Source organism: Poromitra crassiceps, assembly GCF_964638095.1.
Source record: "Poromitra crassiceps genome assembly, chromosome: 3".
NCBI classification, from domain to species: Eukaryota; Metazoa; Chordata; class Actinopteri; order Beryciformes; family Melamphaidae; genus Poromitra; species Poromitra crassiceps.
The window spans coordinates 61063902-61086608 of NC_139625.1; the positions used below are offsets into that span (position 1 = coordinate 61063902).

A 22707-nucleotide genomic window follows, 5' to 3' on the forward strand; every position below is an offset into this window, starting at 1 on the left:
GTCTTTATCTTGGTAGACCTGTGCAGTCTAAACTGTAAATAGTTACCTTCCAGATCTACACTTTTGTACACTGTAAATAACACTTACCCAAGTAGCAGAAAGTAGGGGGAGAAGCCCTTTAGTTTTTTGTAACATTTTCTGATGTTTATTTTGTAGGAGCTTATAGGTAAGAGCTGTGTCTCTTATTTAATCCATTTTCTTTTCTTAGGTAAATTTAAGGTTGGGGATTAGTTTGATTGGTTAGTTGTGTTGGGGCCATGCTGTGCTCTGAAACTAAACCTGCTACTTGTGATGATGGTTTGGCTGATCATCCTTGGGAGTGGGAAGAGTGGGGGCACTTTTGTGTTGCGGTCCCGTTCCCCGAGGCCGGTTCCTAACATAATTGGGTGCTCGTCTGCTTTTCTCATTCGTCAGCACGTTGTCTGTGTGTGTATATATATATATTTTATGTTTGTCTGGTGGGCAGTCTTTGTGCAGGTGGTAAATGGTGTTAGTCAAGGTGCCTTTGCATGGAGCTGAGGAAGCTCATGGTGGTAAAGCTGGTGGAGAGGTTTGTTGGAGGAGGAGCCGGTCAGAGGGGACCAGTAAGACTGAGGAGGGGCGTGACAAGGCAGGGCCATCAGTAGCACCGTTTCTCCTCTTTCTGTGTAGACTGCTACCCTACAAGAGTCTCCGTACATAGACTTGCCTGTCACTCTGACTCCCAAGCCGTCTAAATCAGCGATACAGACGTATTTACAAGTGTCACAGAAACATTTCAAAGCCACATATTGAGAAGAAGAGTTCATAGCTTCTCGACATCGGGGTTAGAAAGCTCGTCGCTGCTCATAAATGCCTCTTTTCATCTGAAGTCTGTGCTGGTGATATTTTTTCCAGGTTAGAGCTCTCAGCCGTCACAGCGCCACTCTGGCCAAAGGCTCGGTAAAAAATATCACCAGCACAGACTTCAGATGAAGAGGCATTTATGAGCAGCGTCAAGCTTTCTAACCCCGACGTCGAGAAGCTATGAACTCTTCTCAATATGTGGCTTTGAAATGTTTCTGTGACACTTGTAAATACGTCTGTATCGCTGATTTAGACTGCTTGGGAGTCAGAGTGACAGGCAAGTCTATGTACGGAGACTCTTGTAGGGTAGCAGTCTACACAGAAAGAGGAGAAACGGTGCTACTGACAGCCCTGCCTTGTCACGCCCCTCCTCAGTCTTACTGGTCCCCTCTGACCGGCTCCTCCTCCAACAAACATCTCCACCAGCTTTACCACCATGAGCTTCCTCAGCTCCATGCAAAGCCACCTTGACTAACACCATTTACCACCTGCACAAAGACTGCCCACCAGACAAACATATAAAATATATATATATACACACACACACACACAGACGACGTGCTGACGAATGAGAAAAGCAGACGAGCACCCAATAGACCCTTCTCACGGGGGCCATTTTGTGTCGAGAAGCCAGGGTAAACACAGGTGCAAGCAAAACACTAATGAGGGTTTCCAACTTCCATGATTGGAATTTGGAAACCCTCATTAGTGTTTTGCTTGCACCTGTGTTTCCCCTGGCTTCTCGACACAAAATGGCCCCCGTGAGAAGGGCCTATAATGTTAGGAACCGGCCTCGGGGAACGGGACCGCAACACAAAAGTGCCCCCACTCTTCCCACTCCCAAGGATGATCAGCCAAACCACCATCACAAGTTCACAAGTAGCAGGTTTAGTTTCAGAGCACAGCATGGCCCCAACACAACTAACCAATCAAACTAATCCCCAACCTTAAATTTACCTAAGAAAATGATGGATTAAATAAGAGACACAGCTCTTACCTATAAGCTCCTACAAAATAAACATCAGAAAATGTTACAAAAAACTAAAGGGCCTCTCCCCCTACTTTCTGCTACTTGGGTAAGTGTTATTTACAGTGTACAAAAGTGTAGATCTGGAAGGTAACTATTTACAGTTTAGACTGCACAGGTCTACCAAGATAAAGACACATCTTAATAAAGTTCTGCAGAACTACTAAAGTAGGTCTACACACAGTTCCTACCTGACAGAACACAGCAGTCAGCAGCACAGCAGCCATTATCGTTGGGAATGAGGAGAGCAAGGGGCGACAGGATGGCATCAGCTGGCTTAAATGCTCTCCACCAGCCAATCAGCCAGCAGCAATCTGACACCTGACCAGGCCAATTAGGATGAACACCACCTGCATCTCATTTCTCAATCACACACAGAGGAGGAAAGGAATGATGAACACATGAGAGAAATATACAAGGACTGAATGTGAACATTAGCTTCTGTAGCTAATTGAGTTTATAATGACTCAGAGCTTGGGACACCTTGTATATTAGCCTGTATTATCCCATACATGTAAAAAGCAGCTGTGATGGCAAAAATTAGGCTTACAACATATACAGTATATAACATATGTGACTGTGTGTGTTTTGTACATGATTAGTTCATTAACTATGGGCTTAATTATAAATGAGTTCTGACTGAACGTTACTATAAAGCACACATGGGCAACATACGGCCCCCCTGTGTGGCGGGTATGTGTTAGAGGGTACACACAGGAAAATACTGTCACAGAGGACTAAGAGATGATTTACCATCTAAGCCTTAGGGTCTGGGGGAGGTTAGGTGTGGGGGTGGGAGAGGTTAGGTTTTGGGTTAGGGTCTGGGGGAGGTTAGGTTTAGGCATGGGGGCTGGGAGAGGGGAGGTCGGAACAGCGACATGGAACCTAAGTCAGCCAGTTACAGTACACTCGCTAAGAGACTTTATAGTACATTATATTGTTACATGCCTGAGTGCACATTGAGTAAGCCAGTTACACTCACTAAGATACTTTATAGTACATTATATTGTGACATGCCTGACTGCAGGTTAAGTGAGCCAGTTACACTCACTAAGATACTTTATAGTACATTATATTGTGACATGCCTGACTGCAGGTTAAGTGAGCCAGTTACACTCACTAAGAGACTTTATAGTACATTATATTGTGACATGCCTGAGTGCAGGTTGAGTGAGCCAGTTACACTCACTAAGATACTTTATAGTACATTATATTGTGACATGCCTGACTGCAGGTTAAGTGAGCCAGTTACACTCACTAAGAGACTTTATAGTACATTATATTGTGACATGCCTGAGTGCAGGTTGAGTGAGCCAGTTACACTCACTAAGATACTTTATAGTACATTATATTGTGACATGCCTGACTGCAGGTTAAGTGAGCCAGTTACACTCACTAAGATACTTTATAGTACATTATATTGTGACATGCCTGACTGCAGGTTAAGTGAGCCAGTTACACTCACTAAGAGACTTTATAGTACATTATATTGTGACATGCCTGAGTGCAGGTTGAGTGAGCCAGTTACACTCACTAAGAGACTTTATAGTACATTATATTGTGACATGCCTGACTGCAGGTTAAGTGAGCCAGTTACACTCACTAAGATACTTTATAGTACATTATATTCTTACATGCCTGACTGCAGGTTAAGTGAGCCAGTTACACTCACTAAGAGACTTTATAGTACATTATATTGTGACATGCCTGAGTGCAGGTTGAGTGAGCCAGTTACACTCACTAAGAGACTTTATAGTACATTATATTGTGACATGCCTGACTGCAGGTTAAGTGAGCCAGTTACACTCACTAAGATACTTTATAGTACATTATATTGTTACATGCCTGAGTGCAGGTTAAGTGAGCCAGTTACACTCACTAAGATACTTTATAGTACATTATATTGTGACATGCCTGACTGCAGGTTAAGTGAGCCAGTTACACTCACTAAGATACTTTATAGTACATTATATTGTTACATGCCTGACTGCAGGTTGAGTGAGCCAGTTACACTCACTAAGAGACTTTAGTACATTATATTCTTACATGCCTGAGTGCAGGTTGAGTGAGCCAGTTACACTCACTAAGAGACTTTAGTACATTATATTCTTACATGCCTGAGTGCAGGTTAAGTGAGCCAGTTACACTCGCTAAGAGACTTTAGTACATTATATTGTTACATGCCTGACTGCAGGTTGAGTGAGCCAGTTACACTCACTAAGAGACTTTAGTACATTATATTCTTACATGCCTGAGTGCAGGTTGAGTAAGCTACACACTTCACACATTTACAGGAATCGTGGCTGTTGGATACATTTCTTTGTGAATCTTATGGTTTGAATCAACAACTCAAAAATGTATTCAACTACAGACATACTGTACTGTGTATATATACTTCTAAGATATAAAGTATCACTTTCTGTATTCTTTATTAAAATAATAATTATAAACTTGTGGTTATGTGAAACATGCTACTTGTGGAACTGCCACTTGGACCTGTTTGCTTTTACAATGACAGTAGTGTGGTAAGGAAATGGCCAATCAGTCTGAATGGCTCTTGGAAATTACAATAAAATACAACAACATGATTTAATTCCCTTGAACATGGTGTCACACAGACAGCAGCAGGCTTGAACATGGTGTCACACAGACAGCAGCAGGATTGAACATGGTGTCACACAGACAGCAGCAGGCTTGAACATGGTGTCACACAGACAGCAGCAGGCTTGAACATGGTGTCACACAGACAGCAGCAGGCTTGAACATGGTGTCACACAGACAGGAACAGGCTTGAACATGGTGTCACACAGACAGCAGCAGGCTTGAACATGGTGTCACACAGACAGCAGCAGGATTGAACATGGTGTCACACAGACAGCAGCAGGATTGAACATGGTGTCACACAGACAGCAGCAGGCTTGAACATGGTGTCACACAGACAGGAACAGGCTTGAACATGGTGTCACACAGACAGCAGCAGGCTTGAACATGGTGTCACACAGACAGCAGCAGGATTGAACATGGTGTCACACAGACAGCAGCAGGCTTGAACATGGTGTCACACAGACAGCAGCAGGCTTGAACATGGTGTCACACAGACAGGAACAGGCTTGAACATGGTGTCACACAGACAGCAGCAGGCTTGAACATGGTGTCACACAGACAGCAGCAGGATTGAACATGGTGTCACACAGACAGCAGCAGGATTGAACATGGTGTCACACAGACAGCAGCAGGATTGAACATGGTGTCACACAGACAGCAGCAGGATTGAACATGGTGTCACACAGACAGCAGCAGGATTGAACATGGTGTCACACAGACAGCAGCAGGCTTGAACATGGTGTCACACAGACAGCAGCAGGGTTGAACATGGTGTCACACAGACAGCAGCAGGCTTGAACATGGTGTCACACAGACAGGAACAGGCTTGAACATGGTGTCACACAGACAGGAACAGGATTGAACATGGTGTCACACAGACAGGAACAGGATTGAACATGGTGTCACACAGACAGGAACAGGATTGAACATGGTGTCACACAGACAGGAACAGGCTTGAACATGGTGTCACACAGACAGGAACAGGCTTGAACATGGTGTCACACAGACAGCAGCAGGATTGAACATGGTGTCACACAGACAGCAGCAGGATTGAACATGGTGTCACACAGACAGCAGCAGGCTTGAACATGGTGTCACACAGACAGCAGCAGGCTTGAACATGGTGTCACACAGACAGGAACAGGCTTGAACATGGTGTCACACAGACAGGAACAGGATTGAACATGGTGTCACACAGACAGCAGCAGGATTGAACATGGTGTCACACAGACAGGAACAGGCTTGAACATGGTGTCACACAGACAGGAACAGGCTTGAACATGGTGTCACACAGACAGGAACAGGCTTGAACATGGTGTCACACAGACAGGAACAGGCTTGAACATGGTGTCACACAGACAGCAGCAGGATTGAACATGGTGTCACACAGACAGGAACAGGCTTGAACATGGTGTCACACAGACAGGAGCAGGCTTGAACATGGTGTCACACAGACAGGAGCAGGATTGAACATGGTGTCACACAGACAGCAGCAGGGTTGAACATGGTGTCACACAGACAGCAGCAGGCTTGAACATGGTGTCACACAGACAGCAGCAGGATTGAACATGGTGTCACACAGACAGGAACAGGCTTGAACATGGTGTCACACAGACAGCAGCAGGATTGAACATGGTGTCACACAGACAGGAGCAGGATTGAACATGGTGTCACACAGACAGGAGCAGGATTGAACATGGTGTCACACAGACAGGAGCAGGATTGAACATGGTGTCACACAGACAGGAACAGGCTTGAACATGGTGTCACACAGACAGCAGCAGGATTGAACATGGTGTCACACAGACAGGAACAGGCTTGAACATGGTGTCACACAGACAGGAGCAGGCTTGAACATGGTGTCACACAGACAGCAGCAGGATTGAACATGGTGTCACACAGACAGCAGCAGGGTTGAACATGGTGTCACACAGACAGGAACAGGCTTGAACATGGTGTCACACAGACAGCAGCAGACTACGGGCCCTATTCTCCCACAGGCCTTCGGCGCAAAAACTGGTCTTACACGCAAAAAAACGTGCCTTGCCCCTGCCTCGGGAAGATATCAACATGGCTTTAGGCCCCCAAATGCGCTTTAGGCGAACTGGGCGTGGCGCAGTCCCAGAATGGGCGAGAATGGGCGTTTCGGCCTTAAATACCGGCCTAATGATATCTTCCTACCTGGCGTTAATTTAGCGCTTTTCGCTTTTGAAAACCAGGCATATTCAGTGCGCCAGTTGCGCGGAGCACTCCTCTGCCTCTCCTCTGTCACCCTTCTCTGTGTCACTCCCTCTCTCTCCTCAGTCTGACAGGCACAATACGACTCTCTCTCTCTCTGACTCCCTCGCTCAGACAGACACAACACACGTCCGATAGAAAAAAGAAGTTGTAAGTTCACTGCCTGGCATGTGAAATCTCCCAGCATGCATTGGGCTAATCCATTTCGCTAATAAATAGCAACCAAATGAGCCGAAATAGATATAAAGGTAGATCTAAATCATGTGTAATGGTAACACAACCTGCAATTGTAGAACATTTCAATATTGGACCAAATAAAACATCGAAATGAAAACACCACCCTATGTGAAACATATATGTCATATTGGGGCTATATATATCCGTTGTAGATTTAACGTGATTTAGATGAGTGACAGTGTAACGCAGTTCTACTGTCATGTCCTACTATGATGTCTGCTCCAATAAATTGGCTCTACTTCACATTTTAGTTTTACAATAAAAACACATTTATGCAATGACTTTACATAATGTAGGCTATATTTATGTGCATCATACTACCTGTGCAGCAGGGGAGAAGAAAAGGTAGCAAAACGATATCATTCTGGACAAACTTTCACCAATCTAATTAATCTCATTATACGGATAGGCTATATTTTTCTAGCTGATGCGTTTAGAACATTCTTTTCACTTTGATCTTGCTATAGTGTAGCGTATTTACATGCTTGCAGTATTTAAACTGCAGTTAGATTGGTTTGAGAATAATATGGAATAATAGCCTATATATGGAGACAGACAAGAGGGGATAAAAGGGAGGGGGGGAGATCAGAGCCCTCGGCTTTTCTGAAGCCGGACTGGATCGCTCCGTGGAATTGGAGCTGAAAAGTGAAGCATGTAATTCGTTTACTGCACTTACCCAATGAGCAGATAGTGCATAATTTTACGCTTAAAAGGCGTGGTTGTAATGCTTAAAGGCTGCGTGTAGCGCCAACACCAAGATATTGAGTGGGCTGGTCCACGCCCACTGATCTGCGCTGCGCTGGGCGCTCAGCGCAGTTTATAGGCTGATGCAACGATAGGGGCCTACATCTCTTAAAAGAGAATTAATACAAGAGAATTGAAGGTGATTTCAAGGGCATACACAAATCTTTGACTTCTAATTAATGATAATGCAATTAGCAATTATCGCTAGTTTAACTGTGTTTAAATGTTGTTTTGATGTCAACATTGCTTTATATTACAATTCAAATTCTTTATTATCTATATAGGAATTTTGTATTTACATGACTGACTAGTTACTATGACTATAACTAGTTAGTAGTTACTATGACTATAACTAGTTACTATGACTATAACTGTGTCTATGCACAGTTATATGCGGACGCCGCCGTAATCTTTACGGCTGCAGCAAACGCTGCGGAAGCTGCACAAGCCCTCACGGCAGCGATGGTCCACGTCCAGGAATGGCTTAAAGATTCCTGTCTCCTCCTGAATACAAAAAAAACGGGTTTGTATGATGTTCACAAAAAGAAATAACAAAACTGTCACTCACTCAGGTGTGTTCCTGAACGGTGAGGAACTCGCCCTAGTAAACAAGTTCAAATATCTCGGAGTCACCCTGGACTCAACCCTCACCTTTCGGAAACACATTAAGAAAGTGACCAACTCAGTTAAATTCAATCTGGTGAACTTCAGACAAATCAGAAATTTCCTGACTGACGATGCTGCCCTGATGTTCTTACATTCTATGATCTTTTCCCACATCGACTATTGCCTAACGAGCTGGTCTTTGGCTTGCAAAGCAGCTCTTAAGCCGATTGAATCTCTTTTTAAGAAAGCCATAAAGATCTTCGACAAAAAACCCACGTTTGCTCATATCTGTAGCATTTTAAAGAAGCATAATTTTGACAATTTTAAAACTTTCAGACAGGCCCGCTTTGTTTAATTAATGATAATGCGGGGGTGGGGCAAGTCCATGGAGTGTCTCCATGGACTTGCCCCACCCCCTCTGGGAGAGTTTTTCAAGCGGAGGTCCGTGGAGGGCATGACCACCAGGGCATGTCAAAGAGGAGACTGTGAGTTGGGCCACAGACGCTAACCCTAACCCACTGCATATGGGGAAAACGTTTTGTCCATCGTTGGCGGTAGGGTATGGAACGGTCTCCCGCCTGCAGTAAGGGAGTGCCCCACATACCCTACCTTCAAAACTAAACTTAAAGAATGGCTCAAAATTAACCAACACTGCACCCATAACAACAACCATAGCCCTCTCATAATTTCCTTGATTGCACTTTACTGTACTGTATCAGCACTTTATTGTACTGATATTGCACTTTAACTGTATTGTTTTTATCCTGTGTATGTATTGTTATCCCTTGTGCATTTTTATTTTACTATATTGCTTTTATTCCCGTATTGCTTTTTATTCCCGTATTGTTTTTATTCCTGTAGTTACCTTGTAGTTTTTAGTTCTTTATGTCCCGAGGACTGCGGGTGAAAACTAGCTTCGGCTAATCCCGGCACTTTTACTGTTGACATGTATGGATGATTCTATGTGTAAACTGTTTTATTAATGTGCACTGTCCTGTCTAACTAAACAATAAAGTAAAGTACTATCAATGTTTTGTGCACACAGTACAGTAGTCATGTTTGTGGTCATAAGCAGCTTATGCTACTGCTGTGAATCTCACAAGAAGATGCACAGGGCTGGCATGACTGTTACAGTTGTAATATTTTATGGTAAAGGATTGAATCAGTCGACATACTGTTTGAAGGCTGATATACGAATCCACACACACAGCAGTGAAATCAAATAGTTGTTAACCATGAATCACAGAAAATTGCCAGGAATTCCCTCATAACGGAGGGAAACCAGACAACTGCAGTAATTATAACAATATGTTAAAGGTTAAACTCTTTGGAGACACCAGTTGCAGCATTTTCTTTAAAGGATTTATTCAGAACCACTAAATTTATTTAGTGTCGTATTTCACACACACTAGACAATATGGATTCTATCGTTGCTCCCAAAACACAAACTTCCATTACTATTTTACATGTTCTCAAAGCCAGTCTGCTCTTCCTTGTTCCTGTGACATTTGGGGCGTGTGTCTCGAAGAGCCGACCATATCTCTCATTTCCCAAATCTGCCATATTGCATTTTTCTATATTTCATCTTTGCAAATTCCTCAATGACTGCATTGAAAATCAGACACTTTGATCTCATAACGTGAGTTTTGACCACAATGGCCCCACTCTACTGACTACTACAACATTGTTATGTTTTGTGTAACCCCCCTCCCTCAAGATTTTCCTCCCATTTTCTCCCAAATTGTACCTGGCCAATTACCCCTGCTATCCCTCCCTCTGCCGATCTGGGGAGAGTTGTACACTAGCACGCTTCCTCCGATACATGTGTAGTCACTTCTTTTCACCTGACGGTGAGGTTTCACCGGCAGGACGTAGCGCATGGGAGGATCACGATATTCTCCCTAGTTCCCCTCCCCCCCAAACAGGCACCCTGACTAGAGGAGGCACTAGTGTAGTGCCCAGGACTCATAACCCACCGGCTTCACACCTGCAAACATCTGACCAAGCTGGAAGTACCGCTGCCGGGAATTAAGTCCGGGTCTCCGCGGTGGTAAGCGAGTGCTTTTACCTCTACACTACACTACCCAGAAGCCCCATGTTTTGTGTGATTTCCAAGACGGTTTTTATTCTGACAATTGGAGTTAATGGGCAAGAGTCGTGCATATTCTGCTTCTTTTCTTTCTTTGAATCCCTCCGCTTCAACTACTTACAGTATGTTTTATGGTGCTGCAGTCTAGTTTAAGTAGGACCATAGACACGAACCCATGAGCATAACAGACGAAACTCACCTTTTACAACCAATTTATTTTTCTCTTTTTCTTACAATGTGGCTGTCTTTCCCTCAGCCAGTCAGTTCAACAGTCAACACCCAAAATACATCATTAGTTTTGCAGTGTCTTGTTTCATCACCTCTTCCTAAAACAACAGGTTCTCCATGCACACAACTTAAACAAGTGCTTTGAGATTCAGTTGAACCATATTCCCAACCATCTCTCTGGTAAACGCACTTCAACTGAACTGAACTCACTGAACTGAACTTCAGTTTTAAAGGGTCTTATGTCAAATAGAACTAGAACGACCGCAACGCGGACTTATGCCTCCGCCAGTAGTTAATTCTTGAGTTCAAATCGCCATTTGAGGCAAATTGGAAGAAATTCCGTCAAGGCGCTCCTGTGATGTTGCGTTACAGAGCTTGGAAATTGGGTGTGTGAGAGGTCACAGTGACCTTGACCTTTGACCACCAAAATGTAATCAGTTCATCCTTGAGTCGAAGTCGATGTTTGAGACAAGTTAGATTAAATTGCGTCAAGGCATTCCTGAGATATCGCGTTAACAAGCTTGAAAATGGCGTTTGAGAGCTCACCTTGACCTTTGACCTTTGACCACCAAACTCTAATCAGATCATCCTTGAGTCTAAGGCGATGTTTGAGGCAAATTTGATGAAATTCCGTCAAGGCATTCGTGAGATATCGCATTAACAAGCAGGAAAATGGCGTTTGAGAGGTCACAGTGACCTTGACCTTTGACCTTGGACCACCAAAATGTAATCAGATCATCCTTGGGCCTAAGTGAATGTTTAAGGCGAATCTGATGAAATTTTGTCAAGTTGTTCCTCAGATATTGCGTTAACAAGCTTGAAAATGGCGTTCGAGAGGTCACAGTGACCTTGACCTTTGACCTTGGACCACCAAAATCTAATCAGATCATCCTTGAGCCTAAGTGAATGTTTAAGGCGAATCTGATGAAATTTCGTCAAGTTGTTCCTCAGATATCGCGTTAACAAGCTTGAAAATGGCGTTCGAGAGGTCACAGTGACCTTGACCTTTGACCTTGGACCACCAAAATCTAATCAGATCATCCTTGAGCCTAAGTGAATGTTTAAGGTGAATCTGATGAAATTTCGTCAAGTTGTTCCTCAGATATCGCGTTAACAAGCTTGAAAATGGCGTTCGAGAGGTCACAGTGACCTTGACCTTTGACCTTGGACCACCAAAATCTAATCAGATCATCCTTGAGCCTAAGTGGATGTTTAAGGCGAATCTGATGAAATTCCGTCAAGGCGTTCCTCAGATATGGCGTTAACAAACATCCGTACGGACGGACATCCGTACGGACGGCCGTACGTACGGACGGACAACCCGGATCCATAATGCCTTCGGCCTGGCTTCGCCGGCGGAGGCATAAAAATGCAAAACATGAATAACTGCCCTTGAAATTCTATTCAATCAAGATCTATTTTGTCACCAGCCAGAACATGAGAATCATCTTTGAAATGTGACTCATGCAAAACATAGGTGGACCTGAAAACATGTTTCGTCACATCGGTATGTAATTTCACTCACAGAGGACGTCCATTCAAATCAGTAGAGGCAATTCAGAAGCTGTAGATCCCCTGTTTTGTCTGTGTGTAACACGAACACCATATCACGCCATATTTATGGCGCAATTATGACTCACCCACGGATGTGATTACTCATAAATAACAGTGAATTTAGGTCAGGGACAACACCTGACCAACATTAAAAGAAATTGGCTGAATAGTACAGTTCCTCTCTTGAAGACTCCAAGGCTAGGGAGCCTCTGTTTATAGAGTGTTATTTCTAACTGTTCTTCTCTCTCAACATCCTGTCTCCCGCAGTAGATATGGACAGAGCTCACACAGCGCTGCTCTTGTACCTTCTGATGTTGGGAAAGTGTGAAATCTGTGTCTTCTGACAGTTCATTGTCCTCCACTATTGGCTTAACGGTGACTGGGCTTCAAGCTCTTCGCTCTTTTCCTCCCCCGTCTTCACGCTGTCAGCTCTCGGCCTCGGCTTGGCCAACGTGCTGTAAATAGTCATGGCCTGAGGGCAGGAGGACAGGATGGGGACTGTTATCATTGCAGATGAAGAGGAGGAGATATGCAACAGTAGTTAACTGTATTGAAGGAAGCTTTTGTATTTGGAATGGAGATGACATTTCCATCACTCACATCATCATTGGTTCAATGTGCACATAAAACAACTCTAGGATTAACCATTTGAGCAACTCGAGCGTAAGAGCTGAAACACGTGCAGGTTGTCTTCATAAGCTGTATATACAGTATCTACGGTAGGCTACCTGAGTGCAATGATATTCATTGTTGGTTTACAAATTCAGATATTATTTAATAACACCAAATTCCAACTGTAAAGAGAAAATGCAATATATGATTGATATGATATATATGATTTCTCAAACATAAACAAAAAGCAAATGCTAGTTGACTGTACGGAAACCATACCAAACCATGACCCCAATACAGAGACATGTGCTATGACTTAGCATGACTTTTGTGAACTGTTCCATCCCTTAAATAGATCCCAAAGCAGAGGGACATAGGCTGATTGGCAGGCATGCAGATAAACACGTACCTGTGTGACCATTCCGCTAATGTCCCCAGTGTTGGAAGGCAGCAGGACGGTGTTGGACTCTTTGGCAAGTTTGGAGAAAGCGGAGACGTACTGTTCGGCAACACTCAGCGAGGCCGCTGCGTTTCCATTCTGTCCACGACACAGTCAACATGTCCTTGTTATTGTGAATACTCTGGATAACATTTCCAGATAACAGAGGGCTTATAATAAATAAATTAAGCATTTTTTTTTTACCTGTTCGGCCAGAGCATCCGACAGCATACGAATGGCCTTGGCTTTGGCTTCTGCTTTGGCCAAGACACCTTGGGCCTCACCTAGAAGGAATACAGTCAGACCAGGATCACCAGGGTTGTCCAATATTTATTATAGTTCATAATAAATTAACAGCCACACACACAAGTACATTTGTATTTGAGATTTGAAGTGGCCATGCATGCAAAGTCCATGGAAGGAAGCAAAAAGTGTGAACTGCCACAGCTTCGCTTTAGGTGGACTGAAATGAACTGAGGCCAAGCAGTGTTTGCATGAAATGTTTCAGCTTCAGTAAGAAATACGTAATGCAGTAGAGCAGTGACTCCCAACGCGAGGGCTGCGGTGGGCCGTGGAGGTAGAGCAGGTGGGCCGCGAGTGGTCTGCCAACACTCCCGATTTCCATAGGAGAAAATACATTTCATAAGAAGAAAAGCGCTCCAGAATGAAGTAATGTGCCACGGAAGCAACACAGACCTTTTCTGGAAGCGCACACGACAGCAGAAGTGACTGTGCCGGCCCATTACAAGCTACTTTATATTGGATGTGACTGAATGGCTGAAAAAGCATGCTGGGATACCTGGCAACAACGTGAAGATGAAATAATAGACCAATGCAAAAGTGAAAGACAGCAAGACAGCCAGAATCAAGTGTTTCAGATTTCAAAGTGGGCAGCGGCATTCTTAAGTTTGGGAACCCCTACAGTAGAGCAAAGCCAATCAGCTTGAAGCAGGATTTGTGTGAAGTGGTCATGTGATCAAACGTGCTTGCACATCATCACCACACTCATTGCTCATTTTTCAAGTGAATTCAACAAGCTTGTGCAATAAAGTGAAGGGCACCTTCTGACTCACTTCCCGTCTGAACATACAATTAAGACACTCAGAGTTGAGTTGTGACAAAAAAGTATGTTATGTATAATATGTATGCATGATTGTTGGCATGTTTCGTCTTCCTCGTGTAGAATTCTGCACAGTCTGCAGACACATAGTCAAATGCTTTGTGGAGTCAGTGTAACCCCATTGTAGTGTAATCACAGAGTGCATCAGAAACACTGATCTGGGAAGAGCATAAGTGACTAAGTGGCCGTTCACACTATACGTCAAAGCCACGCTGAAGCCACACAGTTTCATTTCATTTCGACCGTTCACACCAGCCCCACGCCACGCCACACTGGAGGATTCAGTCCTGGTCCTATTTTCCAGGCGTGACGCGTGAAACTTGAAGCTGCCAGACATTAAGTCAATGGGAGTTGTGGGCAGGTTCAAGGCGTGCCGGGGAGGCGCTGAGAGGAAAAGAGAAGGCTTCTTGTGTAAACGGTTAGGCGTCAGTTCAGCCTGTGCCTGCCTCAAGCTTCAGCTCTACTTATGTTCAGCGTCCTGTGTGAACAAGGGCTAAGACCTTCAATCAGATATATGAGCATCTGAACATATGAATTGGGCAGACAACTGAACTGAGTCCAATTTAAAATCATTCTTTCTACCAAACACTCAAGTGCTTCTGAGAAACAATGCACCTACCAGCTGCTTTGTTAATCTGCTCGGCCTTTTCTCCCTCGGAGGCCAGGATCTGAGCTTGCTTGCGGCCCTCAGCGACGTTGATGGCCGATTCCCTCGTACCTTCAGACTCCAACACCGTGGCTCTCTTCCTGCGCTCCGCCTCCACCTACAGGCGATAAAGAGCAAACACAGGGCGGTTGCCATTTTTGAAAGCCTGGGTTCAAGCCCACATGTCAGCTAGCATTCACCCTACTGAAGTTTTTTTTTACCAAGACACTCAATCCCTACCAGCACCAGGGACAGGTGTTCTGTAGCTGACCCTGACATCTCTATAGAGGGGGAAGTCAAAGACACATCCAAACACCCCTCCCCCGGGATACAAAAAAAAAAAGATGTTAAAACACTTGTAGGTCGTGTGCTATTATTTTCATAATCTTATTATGTAAAGTGATTTTTCTGTTTGAATTCACCATATCTGAAAAAATAAATTCTGCAAGCAGTATAAATATTACTTGGGCTAGCTGAAAACAAGATTGTAGCCAAAACAAGAGGGATTCCTCCTGACCTATACAGACCAAATGGAAACATGTAAGAATAAAAAGAACTAAGAGACTGTGTGACTGTTACAGAGAAAGTATTGTGGCTATTTAAGTTCTGGCCGTGATCTTGATTTTAAGTGCCTTTTTCCAACACAGGACTGAGGGGACAATCACAAACACAAAGTTGGCGTAATACTGTATCTTACCTGCATCTGCATTGATTCTTTAACACGAGGTGGAACTTGTATATCTTTGATTTCATAACGCAGGCAGCGGATCCCCCACTCATCTGAAGCCTGGTTGATGGAGTGGACTATGTTGGAATTAAGAGACTCCCTTTCCTTGGAAAGCAGACAGGTGCAGGACAATAGGTTTAAGGTACTTGTCATTATTACGCATGCTGCAGTGATTAAGCAGCTGATTGTTTCTTACCCTGAAGACTTTATCCAGCGTGAGTTTGCCCAGTTCTGAACGCATTGTGGTCTGTGCCAGCTGTGTCACGGCATATTCTGGATCCTCAACACCGTAACTAGCCTGGAGAGACACAGCTGTTCACTCTCTATTAACTGCATTACATCAAATTATTACACAGCCTTGTTGAATACTCAATTCTAATTGGCTCATGATGGCATTGTGAGGTCTGTTATTTTTGAGTATCAGATCCCTGATTCACATTTAATTCATTTCAGTCCACAGTCAAGAAGTCTGGTCAATTTTATTGAGTTTTAATCAAATCAAGTGCTGCCACCTTGTGGCAGAAATACATCACTGCAGACAAAACCTCAGCTAACTGAGGTTAGAAATAATGGAGGATTTTTTCCAATATTATTTCTAATTTATTCAAAGAGCACAAAACTTTGCTGTTTAAAGCAGCTACGAGCAAGATTTTCGATTGTTATTAAACAGTCTAAATTTAATATCAATGCATCACATCTTACCTCTAATAGTAGACGAGACCAACGCAGAGTAGTCTCGCTTGAACCCCGAGTGAATCGGCCAGTGTTAGTCTCTCTGTGGCCAGGGCAGATCAGGAAGTGAAATGAAACGGTTTGCAGCAGCCACTTCGGCCATAACCACAAAATAACTTCCAAAAAACCTGTTAGAATATAACGAGAGATGTTCGCGAGAGTATGCATGTCGTTCTCCTTGTTTATGGTATGTTGCTAGGCAGCGCGAACGGGGTAATGCAGGCAGCTGGTTTCACTTCCGGGTTTCACTTCCGGGTTTATCCGGTCCGGCGGTAAGGAGAGAGAGAGAGAGAGCCCCCTGTTGACGCGAGTTTAGACAGACACAGACTTAAGAGGGCAATCTCCGATTCACATGGCTTTGGTCTCAGCTACTATTATAGGTAAGATGTGATGCATCAATATTGTAATTATACTGTTTAACACGTTCACTGCCAATGACGAGTTGACTCGTCAAACACAATCCAACCGTTCACTGCCAATGACGAGTTGAGACGTCAAAAAAAAAAAAAAAAATTTTTTGACGGTGCTACGTGGATCAATGCCCCCCACGTCTCCTATAAAAATATTGGAAGTATTGAATGTGTATAATCTATTTTACCGACCAACTAAGTGGCGACAGTGCTCTCCCGACAGAGAGAAAGCCAACCAAAAACAGCCGCGGGAGGAAGCCATTCTCAAGGAAATGGCTTGGCGATTTTACAGTCATCAGTCACCAGACTCGCCCGAGAGCGGCCGCGCCAGCAGCAGCACACAGAGAGCGGTGCTGGCGTGGGGGATTGCAAATTTGCATAATAGATTATGGGTGAAACACACTTTGAAACACCCGCAGAAAGGCCAGAATCGCACGCATTCCGAAAACCCAGAAACGAACGAGCCTCATTCTCATACTGTAGGCGAAAACGCTTTCACGCTGCTGCACACGGGCGCACAACGGTGGGGGGTTCCAAAAATAGACTGGGTGGGCAGCATAAAGCCTAGAATCGCACAAAGCTTCATCAAAGCTCTCAACCGAAAATCCAATAAACGATTGAGCCCCATCCACAGTCCACACTCGCCACACTCGCCGACGAGGGGCCGCCAGAGAGGGAGGCTGCTCACTGCTCAGACAGGCAGGAGAAACTGGCTTGTGACAAACGCCACCAGACACGCCCACGGAGGGAGGAGTTTGAAGGAGAGGGTGTTCAGAACTATATTGTTCAGATGTCTGATCTCTCACTGATGCCGAAAAAAAATGGTTAAAGTGACTGTTCTGCCTGTTTGATTGAATTTCACAAAACTGCGATTATCTCAGCTTCCTGTCTCAGACGCTGAAACCATGCTGTACTCAACGGCTAATATCTACATAACTACTAACTCTACAAACTAACTCTTTTAGACAGAGAAAGCACACATTCTATTAGTACTTTTGTGAACTTTGTGTTCACAAAGTCCAAGCAGAAAATTATCCTCGGCTCTTGTAAAATGAGCCAGAATCCTCAAAAAACAGCTTGGCAGAAGCTACCTACAGTAAAAAAAAAAACGGCTGGCAGTGAATGTGTTAATAACAATCGAAAATCTTGCTCGTAGCTGCTTTAAAGGATGAACAGCAATATTATCAGATTTATTTAGGTTTCTATGGCTGAACTATTTGTTGGCGCAACCTTAAAAATTACTTTAGCTTGAAATAATTTAAACACCCCCTAAAGTCATGTTTCAAGATAAATACTCTACTTTAAATAATAATTTGTGTCTGATGGTTTTTCCCAGAAAAAAGTTGTGTTAAAGTGTTAAAATCCACAAGATGACTTCCCCTCACCTCCTTCTGCCTCATGGAAAATTCCAAAGCAACAAATCAGAACCTAACTAGAACCTAACTAGCCAATCACAGCGCTTTCACACATTCTCACTCCAAACGCATGACAAAGTGACGACAAGGGTTCCTGACCGATCTGCAGTATATGACGAGTTAGGAGTGAGAATGTGTTGGGGCTTTAACTGCTGAATACTGGACAGGGATTGACTCCAGTATTTGTAATGTTACAAATATTGCTGGTTGAAAATCTGCTTTTCAGTGAGCTCAGAGAAACTCCACTTTCAGCAGATGATTGTGAAAACAGCCTTCTAATGTCAAACTCTGCACAGACATCATTCTGCACAGAGAAGCTCAGACATCCAACTGAAGGAACAAGAAAAACTGATTTTTGACTTCAGGGGGTCTTTAATAATTTATTATTGTGTGTCAAATTATGTCTTTGGTAAGTAGCCATGTAATAAGCAGGATAATGTGCAGCGAGTCAGACATTGTAAAAGAAGCCGCTACAGCGTTTCAAGATCTCGACGTGAAGCAGATAATAACTCTACAATCATCCCTTATGTAACTGATGGGAGAATAGAGAGCATACATTCGAAATTCTATGCAGTTATCATTTTTACCACATACCTTAAAAGGATCCATGATCCTGAGATAAAGGACTCCATCAATCTGTAGTGTCACGTTATCTGTGTAAAGCAGAAACAAACATCAGTTGGTCCAGCCATAAGAATCATTCATTCAACCTTCATTGAAACACAAAATATAATTTCTGTGTACAGGGGAAGTAGAAGAGCATGTTGATATGGAAAGTTATCAAATACATAATCATAAAGGACTGTTCAATTCAATGATGAAGTAAAACTTTAATGTTCTACTTCATAAAAAAAAAAAAAAAATAGATTCACAATATTTTACTTTCACACCATTCACCACTTATATATTCCAACAGAGATATGGAACAGAAGTAACACTCACCTAGAGATACTGCGGACTGTTCGGGGACATCAATAACAATTTCTTTAAGGCTTTGCACGTAACGAATACGGTCCAGAATGGGAATGAGGAAGTTCAAGCCCTACAAGACATGAAAGGGCGAAAAGGGTGAAATAGGGATGTAAAGGTGTATAACTGAACATGAAGGAGGGTGTTGCTGCATATTTCTATATCTTTATATTGATACATAATTTAGATATGTAGATAGTGAGACAGAGTAACCAATTCCTATCCAAACTTTGAGGCCCTACCGGCTCTAAGATCCGATGAAAGCGACCCATCCTCTGCACCACCCAGGCTTCTTGTTGTGGCACAAACAGAATCACAGTGTTCATGGGTAAGCTGGAGGCCCATCGCTGCTGGGCGGGAGTCACCCACAACCTGGGCACCGTCCGCTGGGGATTCTACACAGACAGGAAAACAAGATTTCAGTCCATATAATGGTTTCATACACAGCACGGTAGAGGTCTGCTACTAGTCTCGCTTGCCAGACTCTCCCAGCAAAGGGGCTGGGGACGCGTTCTATTGTGGACTAGAGGGGGGAAAGGCTGTTTACAGCCATCCACCGAAACGTACCATGTAGGTTGCTTCATTGCATAATCCACATCAATCATTTTCAGCGTGTAGCAACGAGCTAGCGACTAGCGCTGCTGTTGTTATTGTTTCAAAGGCAGCGGCGCAGGCATTTGAGCTCGGCAGATTCGACACGTACAGCAGCAGAGGCAGACAGATTCGACACGGGGGCGTGGAAAGGAAATCCAAATATGGTCGCAGCCGCAGTCAGAGCGGGTCGTAGCCAATGCAGAGCTTGCAGGGAGTGGAATGGGATTTCCATCCGGCACCGACTGAAATGGTCGGCACCAATGAGAGAGCTAAGTCCACCATGCTGTCAGACTAGTCTGCTACCCGACCCGAACCCGACAGGACACAAAACCTGATGGTCGGGTAGGGCCTGGTTTTTAAATAAACAATTATGGCTCGGGTCGGTAGGGCTTGATTCTCGGCCCGTGCAGGGCTCTACAGCACGGTGGCTCATTGGTTAGCCCGGTCGCCTCCCAGCAAGTTTCTGTGTGGAGTTTGTATGTCCTTTGGAGACTTTTAAATTGCCCACAGGTATGAATGTAAGTGAATGTCTATCTGTGTTAACGCTGCAGTGGACTGGAGACCTGAGGGTGTCTCCAGCAATGTATGCTGGGATAGGGTCCAGCCCTGAATGGGTTTAGGTTTAAGCGGGTAGGGGAAATTAAATGAATTAATTATATTTCAAAAGAGTATCATTGAAAAACTGTGTGAATAGGTATGATACTGTATATCAAAAGGACCATCAGTATGCAGACAGCCATGCATAATCATGAATATCCGACATGACTGAGGTATATAGGGTTGCCAACCGTCCCTTAAAATACGGAATCATCCCGTATTTGTAAACAAAAAGACGTGTTCCGTATTGAACTGATACGGGACGCGCTTTGTCCCGTATTCAAGACACTGTAGTACAAAGCTATTTGATGGAGTAAACTCCATAAGTCTCGTCCGCTGGCGATGGCACCGCTGCCTCTCCCCATATGTAGCCGGTGTCATGTTACAGCAGCTTAGTGAGAGGCTGTGGACAGTGCGCAGGACACAGGGAGCACTCAAAACAAGTTCCTCAATCACCAGGCATCACAATGCCATTGTTTTCTCACGTTGTCAATATATTTAGATATGATAATAAAGGCTTCGAGAGCCTGGTTTAGGTACCTTGAAAGTGCTTGAATTACTCTTAAAAGCTGTAGCCTACAAACCCTGCTTACAACTGTAGGCTATTGCAGGTGTAAGACTTTTTACAGTAATCAGAGATATCCTCAGTCTAATCCATACTTTTCAATAGCCTAATTGTCCTTTTATTCAGAAGATTTCATCTGAAATCTAAAATGTTTTGCACTAATGATGTAAACTCTTGCAGGTCTTTCTATTCAAAAGAATAGCTATGTAAAATTGCTGTTTGCACTGTTGAAAGACATTTCTTGAATGAGTAGGCTACATGCCAATGTGAAGATAAATTTGGCTATCTCAAAATGTCATTTGCACTACTGTTTTTCTTAAAATGTTCAACTTTATCCATAGCACACACAAAAAACGCAAAAACTGATCAAAACCAGTGTCTGTGTGTTTGCTTGTATTAATGGGTAGCCTAAATGGTCGAAGCCAAAGCCATTATTAGCAAATCCCCCCGGACCGCCCCGGTTCCTTATTTCCATTTCAAGGAGTTGGCAACCCTAGAGGTATATCATTAGGTAGGTAACTGTATTTAGTGGTATGAATAAAACGCATGCATTGCAACCAAACAGAAAGTAAAGACCTGTTTGACAGCAATAGCTAATTATAATAGCTAACCACACTGCGGTATATTGTATTGTTACCACATGGTAATGTTTGAAATAAATAGCTATTGATACAGATACAAATATAATGCTTGATTGTGTTGTGGGCGGGACGAACGTATAATAACCACACTAATGTTAAGCATGGGAATTTATTACTTGTCCCTGGGTGGCAAGTGCTACCAGCTAAGCTAGCTAGCTAGCTAGCATTAAGTAACATGCACTGTTAAAGTTAGCAAGCACAAGCATAGCGTTCTAATAGCTCACAAAACTGTGTTGGTGCCAATACTGACTGAGGTAAAACACTTTACCTTTAAAAGGGCGCCGCCGGCCCGACACAATGTTCGTATCATACTTTAAATGTTTAAGATATTTCCAATTTTGAAGGTTGAACAAAATCGCAGAACCTTCTTCTTTGGATTTATTGACGGTAACTTGGAAAACAGGATGCAGTACCGCCGCCCACTGATCTGGAGTGTGGGCCAAAATCAACTTGAATTTTTATTTTATTTTAATGCAGTGAGTTAAATACAGGTGTTCTTCTAGTCTAGTGAGCTATAATCATTTAGCCTCTGTTCAGGACAGTGGTATAGTTTTCAACACTTTCCAAGTTTTCTGACTGTTATTTGGACTATTGCCAGACAGATTTTATGACACAATATCCAGATTTAGAGATATGATCTTTAAGCATTTGTGGCATAGGCCTACCAAATTTGTTGAAGATTATAAAACCTTTCTTGGCATTATGACCAATATTATGATATGCCATGCTCATGACTATTGCCAGTTCATCAGCCATGATGTTCATCTGACGTGGGCGAGTCCCTGAATGCAAAGTAGTAAGTTTGGGGCAAAAAAACAACAACAAAACATCCCATTCTCGGTCTCTGTAAACACAAACAAAATTACAGAAATGTCTCCACATCAACCGTTACCATCTGGGACCAAAGTGCAACATGAAATTCCCCATTTCCTGACTACTACATTTACTTTGTCTGTGCTGCGAGTGACTTTTCATATCTGACCTGGGTTGAATGATCACTTAGAATTAATTTAGTTGTATTTTGTGGAATTTATTTCTATCTGCCAGATGATGTATATGTCACACTCCGAGTTAGCTTTATTCACATG

At 43.4% G+C, this 22707-nt stretch overlaps 1 protein-coding gene across 1 annotated transcript; it reads right to left on the reverse strand.

Moving 5' to 3' along the window:
- Positions 1-11700: 11700 nt before the first annotated feature.
- Positions 11701-21979, reverse strand: LOC310773705 (stomatin-like protein 2, mitochondrial). Its single transcript, XM_083633637.1, has 10 exons — positions 21888-21979; positions 19465-19617; positions 19196-19295; positions 18848-18906; positions 15893-15994; positions 15667-15801; positions 14943-15087; positions 13408-13487; positions 13174-13302; positions 11701-12624 (listed from the first exon to the last, which is right to left on the reverse strand). The coding sequence occupies exons 1-10, from the start codon at positions 21927-21929 to the stop codon at positions 12514-12516; spliced, it is 1056 nt and encodes a 351-aa protein (XP_083489763.1). The 5' UTR covers positions 21930-21979; the 3' UTR covers positions 11701-12513.
- Between the last annotated feature and the right edge of the window lie 728 nt (positions 21980-22707).

Excerpts from the sequence above, each read along its gene's own strand:
- LOC310773705 (XM_083633637.1), bottom strand. The coding sequence starts at position 21,929 with ATGATACGAACATTGTGTCGGGCCGGCGGCGCCCTTTTAAAG. Across the intron at positions 19,618-21,887 it reads CCGGCGGCGCCCTTTTAAAG|AATCCCCAGCGGACGGTGCC; the intron begins GTAAAGTGTTTT and ends CTGTCTGTGTAG. Across the intron at positions 12,625-13,173 it reads TTAGCGGAATGGTCACACAG|GCCATGACTATTTACAGCAC; the intron begins GTACGTGTTTAT and ends TCCTGCCCTCAG.